Genomic DNA, 11,545 nt, shown 5'->3' on the forward strand with positions numbered 1-11,545 from the left:
CTGAGTTATTTCCTAATAATTCTTTTCAAAGCTGGGGAACATAATGAAGCACGTATCTACAAAGAAAATGGGCAACCACAGGTTGTTCTTTAGTGTGGTGTATCAAAGACAGCATGTGTGAATTGCAATGAAAGTTAAAATTTGTTACAGTTTCATATCAAGAAGTCCTATCCTAGAATCCTGTATGCCAAAAGACTGTTGGCAATCTCTTGGGATACTCAGAAAGCTACTTCTGCAATGATTTTCAAAGCTAGAAAACAGAATCAGTGCTTTTCAATTAAGTGTTTTAGTTACAGCATCTGCTTTAAGAAAATATTTCAGATGACAAAAGAACTGAAGCCTGAGTCTTGTCTCAGCATCAGCCCAGATGCAGAGCTAGCCAGGGTGTTGTGGTCATCACTTCTGGCCACAGCTGCTGCTTGTCTGATCCTCACTCCTGGCAGTCCAGCTCCCCCCACACCTGCAGTCGGGGCACAGGAGAGGCGCTGCACACGGACCTGTGGCGGGTGTCCCCCACTTCTGTAGGTCACAAGTGTTGGCTTTGTGGGCTGTGCCCTGCCAGCCTCACGGCTGAAGGAGGGGACTGCGGGTCTGCTGCCTTACTGCCATCTCCCGGGCAGGAGTGAGAGGCAACATCTGTGAGACCGAAGGGAAGCAGATTCTTTTGCTGTGATGTCTCAATGTCTTTTGACAAAAGGGGTCTGTTCCCGATCCACTTCACAGAAGTGTTCTTCACTACCTAGAACCAAGGGGTTGGTCATTCTTCTGGGTGAAATCAGACGTGTTAGGTAGTTAGTGTTTTCAGATGTAGGAAAGCAAGTTTCTCCTTTAACAATATTTACAGCCTTGTGACTCTATAAACTCCACACAGGTCCCCTTGTTCCTGCAGTTAAAGTCAAGAGACATGAAATAAAGAGTGACCCAACTCCCCTGGGGTTTGAAGGTAGGAGTATTTCCATCCTGCATGAAAACCTCGTTTGATATTATTCACTGAATTCACATCTCATCACAGCTGGTGGGTGACACTGGAGTTCATTAGGGGGCTGGGGTCAGTTTATCTGCATAACTGGGATAAAGACAGCTTGTTACTCCTTTGCCTGTCCCCTGCACCTAGGCATGGGCCTGATTTAAACCCCCAGTTCTCTGCCTGTTTTAAGAAGTAAAGCTCTAGACTGTCACCTGGATCTGGATTTTCTGCATGGCTCTGCCTCCCTCCATAGGGAGCAGCAGCAGGGAGCCAAGGGGCTCTTTTTCACCTTCACCTGCAGTTTGGCCATTTGCATCCCTCTTCCCTTGTTGGTGTCTACTCTTAATGAGAGAAACAGGAGCCATATGCATGAAGACTACAGGGGAGGCTAGACTGTGCATTAATGGCAATTTCAAGTGCAGTGTTTCATTTCAGACAAGCAGAATTTCCACCAATTTGTTGCAGCAGATTCATAAATTACTGTTTAATAAACAGTACCAAAGAGTTAAATTGGGGTGGTGTTCCTCAGCCAGCCACTGAAAGATCACCAGCTTCCATTGTCAGCCTCCCCCTTCCCCGGACCATTTGCCTTAGGGGGACACAAGGAGCCAGGTACCTCTGCTGTAGGACAGGCAGGAGAGATGTGGGCTGAGGACTCCTTTCAAAGCATTGTGTTGTTCTTGGTAGGAAGAGCCAATGAACAGGTCAGTGATGGAACTGGTGAAATATCAGAGCTATCTCCCATGGCACTCCCAGCAGAAGAGGAACAGAGAGGTTGGAAGAAACAATTCAGAGACAGCAGAAGTAGTTTTGCTGTTTGCAGAATATTTCCTTTTGCCAGTGACCCCTGGCACTATGTTTAGAACCATCCTGGCACCCAGCACCAGTTTCCCAAAGTGTGGGGTTTATGCCTTGCTTCCCTCACTGACAGATGCCCTGCTCTCAGCATCCCCTGCGGCTGCAGGGGCAGGGGGGATTTCAAGGTGCAAGAACTATCTGCAGCATAGAACTGACTTGCTCCTCACAGGTTAAAAACAAGGTACTGCTGCACAGCATCCCTCACCAGACTGAGTATCTTTAAGTGGGAAACAACGGACCTTTATCACCCCTTTACCAGAAGATATTGCTGCTATTGACAGGGCTCTGACTGAGGTAATAACACAAAGGATTCCCCCCCGCAAAATTCTGTTGCATTCATCAAGGGTGATATCATTAATTTCTGGTCTCCCTGGTCCCCTTTTGCTGCTGAATGGATTAAGATCAAAACCATAAATTATCACCTAGAAAATTATTTTAAAAGCTGCAAGGAAACTGTTAAAAATGGGTAAGGAAGCTGTAATGAAATAGAACACTGCACTGTTCCCTCAGCAATTGCCTTCCTTAATTAACACCAATACTTCTGTTTGATTCATTTCGCTGTTCTCTGTCCTTCTCAGACTTACAGTTTTTCTGTGGAATGCTGCTGTCCTTTCACTCATTTGTGCTGGTCATGTGTCTCCTCTTTTATAACTGTTGGACCCCAGTCCACCTGTTTGTTAAAGAGACTGTCAGTTGCAGAGGTGATGCAGGAATTCACTTTGTACTGGTTGTCTGGTCACTGTTTCACCTTGAAGACACAAACTGTACTTCCTGTCACAGATGCTTTTGAGAACACCATTTTGGCCCAGACTAAATGTAATGCTGGTTCCACCACGAGATCCGTACCTAGATCTGCTTCACAGACAGGTAAACAAAATTAAAGTATTTGTAAACTCAAATTGAGAGTGCAAACTAAATTTATGATAATATTTACTCTCTTTATTATAAGGAGACTTTTCTCTTTTGGTGAATATTATTTCCCACCAAAACAATGAAAGAAAAAGCTTGGATCATTAGCTTAGAAACAATGCCCCAGATTCTGGTTTTCTGAGGTCAGGCTGAAAATAATTATTTTAATTGAAAGCAAGAGAGCTCAGAATTTGATCTGTCTTATTTTATAAGAATTAAGCATGAGAAACAAGCTGTTTCTTAGTCTCTGAAATTGTATGGAAGAGGGGGGCTGATGCATGTGTTTGTAAAGAATTGCTGGTGAGGTTTCTAAATGACAATGGCAAAAGACTCTGGAAGCTTTGTCTAATGGAGTAGAGGGGTATTTTTTCTCTTGGTGTTTGTAGTCCAGTCTGTGAATTTGAACTGAAATTGCAGTAGCAGTTTGAAGTCAATTAGAATCAGCATATTCTTGTATGTGTAGACCTTTGCTAGTATAGCTGGTGTGAATAAACTGGTACAGGACAGTGTCACTTCAAAGGCAGATTTACACCTTTAAAAACACAGATGACCAGACCATACCTGTGGAGTGATAGCTGGGGATGCAGCTGTGCTGGAAGAAGGTCCCTGTGTCCCTTGAAACTGGGTTGCAGTTGTGGAGCAGACAGTCCCTGGGTGGCAGAAGGGGCTGCAGAGCTGCATCACCATGTGTTGCACCAACCAGTGCTTATAGCAGGGAGGGTGTGCATGTGGAGGGATTAAATAAACCAATTAATAACCTATTTCTCCCAGATCTGGTCACTTTTCTGTTTACTGCCTGAACTGCCTGGCTTGGGTTTTGTATTGCCTCAGGCCAGGATTTGGTGTGGGTTGAGAGTGCTGGGATGTGCATAATCCCACTCTGTGAGCATCTGTCTCCATGCCCTGTGGTCAGAGCTTCGCCTTGTTGAGAGCAATGGCCCACAGGATGTAAAGAACTTGGTTCAGCATCTGCTCAGCCCAAGTCTCTGTGAATTAGCTAATGCCCAGCAGGTATGCTAATTAGGAAGGCAGATGGTAAATTGACTGACTTTATTCAGCTTGTATCTGTCAGGGCTACATCTTGCTTGGTAGATGCAAGGTCTGTTTCATCTGAGCTGGACTGTAGTCATCCCCATCCCCACCAGAAAAGGGACAGGCATCAAGTGCAGGAAAGTGAAGGTGATGATTGCCATCTGCACAAAAGAGCCTGAGCTACTTTTGCACCATGGGAGCCTCAGGCAGACTGACTCAGCCCCAGTTTCCCTCAGGACACATCCTATGGACATGCCCTTTTAGGTGAAGAGAGACTGGCTGTTGAGCTTGGGCTGGAAATCTCTCACTGAGTCCACTGGGTTGGGGTGGTTCTGGTGAAAATCATGCAGTAAGACAGGTAACAACACAAATATGACTGAGATCTCTCATCACCCCCCTGGTTGTCTTTGTGCCTTGCTGTTTACTCTGTCCCTTCCCTGCACTTGCAGCCTGCTCCAGGGTATAATCTTGTAAATTGCTCAGGTGGTAATATCACCTTGGGGTGAGATGGAGATAAGAAGTCAACCAAAATTCCATGGCTTTGTACTTACTTAAACATGTGGAGGTAAGCTGGAAACTGAATCATCATGGCCTTCTGGAAGTCCTGTCAGCACAAGTTATCATTTGCTCTGCTGGAAGATTCCTGTTCCTTGTTTTTTGTACCTCCTGAGCTGAAGAGATTGAGCAATGCTGAGCACTGGGAGTATCCAGGGGTGTGAACGCTGCAGCCACACATGCTGCTCTCACACCAGGGACAGTGAGTGGTGCAGGCTTTTAGAGACAGAATAATGGCTGTGACATAATTTTTATGGCAAAACCATGGAATAAACTACAAAAAAGTACCAGCAATTCGGTAAGTGGAAAAGTGAGAAGTGAACATGTGACATTTCTTTTACAGACTGATTCTCAAAGAGGCTAATGTCTGATAGCTAACTCTTTCTGGTTTATGTCTTTTGAAAAGGTTGGCCCAGCAGACAAATGCCTTCTCTAGACACATTTGAAGATTTTGAAGCCATCCCTTCCAGCATGGATGAACTCTCTAACTCTTCTGATTTGGAGGAAGAGACCAACCCTAATAATGTAATTGCTTTTTAAAATTACACTGCCCTTTCCCAGCATAACTTCCTCCTCTCTAAGGATTACAGTGTAACCCGCAAAGTTTGGGTTCATACCAGCCTTAAATCCATGGATGTGTGGTAATACAGAAGATGGAAATTTGATTTGGGGTTTTGGAAGATTATTACAAGATTTTGTTGATCAGGATGAAGATCATAAAAAGTCACCCATTCTTGTAAGCTGTCACTTTGCCTGCTACAAAAGTGAGGGAAAACTCTGAGTCTTTAAAAAGTAATTTCAGACTTTTCCAGATAACTTCACCTGGTGTCACGAACCAAATTTTTATATCAGAATAACAGCTGGTGGGTCAAGCCTAAAGTCTAAATAACAGGTCTAACAGGTCTATCCAAATTTTGAGTAGTATTTGACATGGACATGATAAAACACAATTGCCTGCAGAACAAATATCTGCCAGCTTGAAATGCCTAATTCAGTATTTAACTAAAACCTCTTGCACAGTGTTCTTTTATCTGTAGTGATTGTATTTCTGGTGCCTTGTTTCATTCATTTTAGGGCAGCAATCTCTTCCGGGTTGAAGGCAGTTTTGACAGCTGTTTCCCAGATTCTCTTTCTCTCGAGGATGGAGATTTAGTGCAGTTTGTGCAGGAAGGAGAGAATGGTCAATGGTGAGTATGGCAGCGAGACAGAACTGGACAGCTGGAACAGCCAGAACCTCCTGGAAAAGATGGAAATATAGGTTGGATATTAGGGAAAAGTTTTTTATGGAAAGAGTGGTAAAGTTCTGGAATGGTCTGCCCAGGGAGGTGGTGGACTGACCATCCCTGGACGTATTTTAAAAAACACTGGATGTGGCACTCAGTGCATGGTTTAGTTGAGGTGTTGGGGTTGGGTTGGACTTGATGATCTTGATGATCTTGAAATGATTTCTTCCAACCTGGTCCTTCTGTGATTCTGTATGGATATATCTGTAGGACTGCCCTGGGTCCTCTGCCTTCTTCCTTAGTTCAGGAAATGATAGCCCAACAAGCATGTCTAAGAAACACAACCCAGGGAAGGGCAATGTAGGAAAATTCACTGACTGTTCTCTGAGTTTCAGGTTAGTGAAGAAACTGGTCTCTGAGAAAAGCGACTGGGTTCCCTCCAGCATATTGCAGCCAGCAGAGGGGGACAGTAACAACATAATTAAGAGCAGCAATGCAGGTAATAGAGAAAATGTGTTACTGGTTTGTTTGTTTTCTTCTCCATACTGAAAAAGAGTGTGATAGCAAAAAACATGTGATAAAAAGTGCACTTCTGTATTGAAGAACTCACCTGAATGCATGTCTGTGCTGCAGTCTCTGGTGACATGGCTGAGCTAACCTGAATTTTGGTGCCTGGGTGTCAGAGCTAGTCAGGCACAGCAGTTTTCCTTGGCCTGGCTTAATTATTTTCCCCTTTCTGAGCAGAACTTGAATCTCCCATCCAACTTCTATGGCTACCAGTACTCAGGCTAGCTGCTTTACAGCGAGCCCAAGTGTCTCATACACAGGGTGTGCCTGCAGGACATCTTTGATCCTGACATGGATAGACTTTGGATGGAGACCAGCATCAGGGCTGTGCTTCTGGCCTAGGTTTGAAAACATTAAAATTTCATGAACCATTACTGCCTTCATCATATTTCACAGCTGGCTCCAAAAGCTGCAGGAAGGGCTGCTCTGGCAAGATTTCAGCCAAATCAGCACTAAAAGTCATCCAGTCACAGCTTTGGTTCTGACCTAACACCCAAACAGGTTGCACTGGAAAAGCTGAATCTGAGCCACTCTGCAGATCAAAGGTTTACAGTTCAGACTAATATTTGTCCATCCTTAAATATAATTTACCAAATGTGTCCTGCTTTTCTTCTGGTAGCAGAAGAAAGCAAAATCTGGCACAGCCATTCCCTGGGGATCTGCGGTGGAGAGCTACCAGCATTTTATTCTGAGTTACTGATCTCTTTTGATTTTTTTGGTCAGTTTGTTTGAGTGGAGGAAATCCTTTTTCAACCTCAGGATTCTTTGCTGTGGTGTAAAGGGAGTTTGGTAATTGCTGCTCCTTCACCTCCACAGCAGGTCAGTCCTCTCCTCACCTGCCCAACTATGGCTCTTATTTCACTGGCATGTCCCACTGCTTCAAAAGAAAAAAACAGGCACACATGACAGTTACACATCAGAAGAGCCTCCCTTGCTTTTTGTGAAGGAATTAGAAGAGCAGTAGAATTGTGATTTTATGTTTTATTTTATTCCAGGCTTTTAAGAAGGAACTTCAAGATTGTAGATGAAAAATCCCGTAGACATATTGTAGTGACAATGCCTATGTCCTCCTTTTCAGACACGTACAACGATTCCTGCAGCACAGCCTCAGTAGAGTCAGACACAAAGGAAGCTGAGGTGGCCAAAAGCTTCCCAGCAGAACAGAGGGCTGGCAGCTGAACAGCAGGACCAGCCTTCCTCAGGACCTCGTCCACCTGTCTTTATCTTGGGTGGACACTGGATCAAAGTTGCCTTTCTCACAAGCTCTGAGGTTCATAAGTCACTAAAATTTTATCAACATGAACAGATGAGAACTGTGCTGTCCACCTGGCAAGCTGGGAAAAACAAACTTTAAAGGAGCATTAAACATCCAGAAAACATCAAACCTACCTTCAGTATTAGAGGAGAAAAATGCTTCTCGCATTGATTATCAAACTGTTTCAGAAGATGTGGCCTAAATTAGGTCAACAGCAGAGCTGAAGAGTGTCTATGCACGCACCTTTTGGCAACTTTGCTTGAGCACCACATCACTGCAGAGGGGCACGTGGTGGTTATGAGTCCTTGCTCCACCCTGGGGTCACCTGGAGGTTTTTCCATTTGCTTGCCTCTGGCTGTGCCTTCCCTGTCCTCCTTAATTCCAGCTGATACATCATCACAAATGTGCCCTTTTTGATATCAGTCAACACCAAAAACACCCCGCTTGAGGGTGGCTGTGGAAAGGAGACTTCTGGCTGGGACCATCAGAGAGGCTCCATGCAGCAGTGACGTGTCCCCTCTGCAGTGGCCCAGCAGGGCCCTGCTGCACACAGCATTCCACACCTGGCATGGTGCAGGTGGCAGCTCCTGCCTGGGAGGTGCAGGGCTAAGCAGGGAAGTAAAGACATGTAACAGCTACTGTGACAAAGAACACTCTGAACTCTTTTTACAGTCTAAGTCATTCCTCTGCCCCCTCTACAATCTCTGGTTGCTGGATCACAGCCCTTTGCATTTGGTGCCGAGAATTCAGTTGAATGCCATTTACTGTCACATGTTTTAGTAGACTGCATGCTTTCCTTGTGTGCTGGGCTATGAGTAGATACATTTCACCCCCCATTTGGAATATACTTAAGCATTGCAAATAGGCCGTGAGCATTAGATGCTCCAATGAGTGGATAAAGTGTTGTTGTTAAATACTTCTTTCCAGGACGTTTGATGAAAGGACTGTACCAAATCTCTGCCACATAAGGATGTAATGTATAATATAAAGTGATTACAGATGTTATGATTCCTATACAAGCCATTAGCTCATTTAGAGCAGCTGTTAAGGCATGAAGGCATTTTGATGGTAATTGGGTCTTAGGTCCCACAAAAGCTGCTAGTACTGATAAATACTGCTAGTAAAGATAAATAGCTAAACTAGATATTTAAACTAGCTGCTAGTAAAAATAAATATTGACTAAGAGTTGCGAACAGGCAAAGACCAGTCTGGTAAAAAAATGAGCCCAGAAGAAGCTCAAGAGTGAGTGAGTGGCTTTCACTCTTAGGGATGTTTTGTTTAACCCTCAGACTAGTGGTGCTTTATATAAATAACAAAGGGCACTAAAAGCACTAGAAATGGAGATGAAGCAAACCAAAACCCACTCTTTACTAACTGAGCCTCTGAGTAAAGCAGTAGGTGTGTGTATCATTTCTGCTCTCACCTTTGCAGGGACTCGAATGTTTTCTTTTGTGTCTCAGTGGAGGCAAGTACCTTAGTGTCCTGACTCCCAGGATACCTGACTCCCACAGGTATCCTGGGAGTCAGGACACCAGTGGAGCAGGCAGATAGTCCTGTTTGAGAAAAAGCCTTGGAACAGGTAAAGGCTTAGACAGATTTTTTTTTGCCTATGAAGACTTATTGCTTGATTTTAAGTTGCACTGTGGTGATTGAATCCCATGGCTCTTCTAATCTTCCATATCTAAACTCTGTGACTTTTGACATTTTCTGTTCAGGACTAAAAGACCTCTCTGGAAGCTATTTTTGTTCTACTGAGGTAGGAGCTTGCCTGTTTGTGTTGGTCATTTACCTCAAAATTGACATGTGGGCTCTCAGGAACACAAATCCTCTTGGTCTACTGTGGTTATCAGCATCTTGCAGGAAGAATTGCTTCCTTTCAGTCCCCTAAGGAAATATGCAGTGACATTTTCTTAGAGTGCAATTACTTTATCCTCTCTCTAAAATGAGTTCATTTTGGTTTCTCTATTACTTTCAGTAATTTTTGCACAGGAATGGTGCTGCTGTCTACCCCTGCCCTAAGCATAGGAGAGGGAAGGGCTAGGGAGCTTTGATTGCACATGAGTATAGTAAGCTTTTGTGTGTGGGGAAGAAAGATAGGGAAGGGTTACCCTGAGTGTATGAAACTGCCAGATTGAAGATTTGTGACATTCCCGATGCATGGAAAGACAAAGGAGCAACCTTCTGGCTTTGCTGATGAGACAAAATGGGGTTTGATGACTTTTTGAGTTTTTAAAATAGTATGCGGGACAGTCTTTTAATTAGTGTATTTCTGTCAAGCAAAGTGATAATTAAGGGAATGACTCTCCATGTACAGTCTAGAAGATGATTTGGTAAAGTCCAGCAAGACTAATGTGTGTTAGGGTAGGCTTATTCTGTCTGTAGGTCTTTGACACTATCCTATTCAGGTAGATGGACCTAAAAATCATAGTTTTCAAATAAGGATTTCATTTCAGTGCTGTTTGGAGATGCTATAGTGACCATTTAGAAGTCATTTAAAAGTAATGGTTGTGACTAAGATTTGGCTGTAGAAGACACCAGATCCCAGGTAAATCCGTGCTGCAGCAGCCCTTGCTGCTGGCCCTGTGCCTGGCTCTGCTCCTGGGCCTGGGCTGGCCACACCTGCCCTCCAGGCTGAGGGTTTGCCTGGGCTCTCTTCTCTTTGCTCTGCTGCTCTTCTGTGAAACTTCATAAACTTCACAGCCTCAGAACTGCCTTTAAAAGTGCCCATTCAGGTGTGGGTGGGCTGCTGAGTCCTTCCCTGGCACCAGTGGGGAACAGAGACGGGCGGTTGCTCGACACACAAGTCTTGCTTTTAGTAAACCAGGCAAGAATAGAATCAGGCCTGATCCTCTCCTCTCACCTGGAACCCCACCAGGTGGAGAACCAGACCAGTGCTTGTTGTCTTGAACACAAACAGCTGCAGCCAAACCACATCATCTGAGCTCTGGCTTTTCTTGCCAGTGACAGCAAAGCTCTGTGTGTGTCATGTTCTGGCCGTGTGTGTGATGAGAAGCCATTTTATTATCTATGATTTTCTTAGAGTCTTGATATTTCAAACAGGATTGGGTATGAGAAAGGCCATGCGCTTCCTTTCCAAAAATACTCAAAGACTTAATATATATATATATATATGTGATTAGAAAGATATAAGAATAATAAGGAAAAAGATCCAAAATGTGTATTTCTTCTTGCAGCTGGACTGAAATAGCTGCTAAGATTTCCTCTCCCCAGCTGAGAATTGGTACAGTTTGTTTTTCTTACATGATTTCCATGGTGTTGATAATGATGTATTTGTATATTGTGACTGATGAGAGATAATCAGACAGGAAAAGAGCACAGAATTACCTGTCCTTTTTTCCAGACAATACAGAATGTATGAGTTTATTACAAGAAAAAAAGTGTGCAGATGAACTTCCTGTAATTAGGCCATTCTGACCTGTGTAGAACCACACTTTGTTTGAAATTTATAAAAATTATAACTAGTACAAAACCGTGTGGGTGATTGATGTCTCTATATGAAGCAACAAGTAAAATGAGGGTTTTTTTCTATTTGAAATACATGAATTATCAGTAAAGGCACATTATCAGAGCTGAAAAAAATTGACACATTTGTCCAATATAAGTTTAATTTGTCCAACACATGTGTCAAGAGGCAGAGTAGGGATTTTTTTCCATTACCCATCTCCCTTAGTCATGTTCTGAATCTCCAGGACTCTAAGGAGAATGCAAAGGTTCACATAGACAAAGTCGTAGATGACTTTGTAATGGTCATAGTTACTCCTGAGATATCTGCATGCCTTTGCCTACCAGTGTTCATTAGGAAGTGCTAATTGATCCAAATACAAGCTGTGGATCATGTAGAAAGGCAAGCAGGTGAAAATGAGAATGTAGAAACAGTGCAAATAGACCAAGATAAACTGGACCTGATTTCATGCGGTATCCAGGTTTCTGGGGGCAAATTTCACCTCACCTGACTCTTCAAGTCCTTGGTGGCACCATGTTCCTGCAGCTGATATTGGTATGAGGAAAGGAAGAATTAGGAGCAGCCAGAGGCCAGTGTGGGGGCTGCTTTGTTCCCTGCCCAAGCAGGCCCCTGGCAGATGCCCAGGGCAGGGGATGCCCAGGGCAGGAGTCAGTGATGCTCTCCTGCTGCACATCCCAGCCCTGCAGCCAGCACTG

The 11,545-nt window shown here is 43.9% G+C and overlaps 1 protein-coding gene across 3 annotated transcripts in view; it reads left to right on the forward strand.

Annotated features, from left to right (window-relative positions):
• The window catches only part of MCF2L2 (MCF.2 cell line derived transforming sequence-like 2), a 131,981-nt gene extending 121,125 nt beyond the window's left edge, over positions 1-10,856 (forward strand). For 2 of the 3 annotated variants that reach the window (XM_059855699.1, XM_059855700.1), the window contains exons 27-32: positions 872-943; positions 2,606-2,692; positions 4,728-4,846; positions 5,396-5,508; positions 5,940-6,043; positions 7,190-10,856. In XM_059855699.1, the coding sequence (XP_059711682.1) occupies positions 872-943; positions 2,606-2,692; positions 4,728-4,846; positions 5,396-5,508; positions 5,940-6,043; positions 7,190-7,290 (596 nt within the window). In that variant the 3' untranslated portion in view covers positions 7,291-10,856. The remainder of the gene's footprint in view (positions 1-871; positions 944-2,605; positions 2,693-4,727; positions 4,847-5,395; positions 5,509-5,939; positions 6,044-7,189) is intronic. The other variant, XM_059855703.1, reaches the window with a different exon arrangement.
• The last annotated feature ends 689 nt before the right edge of the window (positions 10,857-11,545 follow it).

The sequence above is a fragment of the Haemorhous mexicanus genome, chromosome 10, assembly GCF_027477595.1.
Source record: "Haemorhous mexicanus isolate bHaeMex1 chromosome 10, bHaeMex1.pri, whole genome shotgun sequence".
Lineage (NCBI taxonomy): Eukaryota > Metazoa > Chordata > Aves > Passeriformes > Fringillidae > Haemorhous > Haemorhous mexicanus.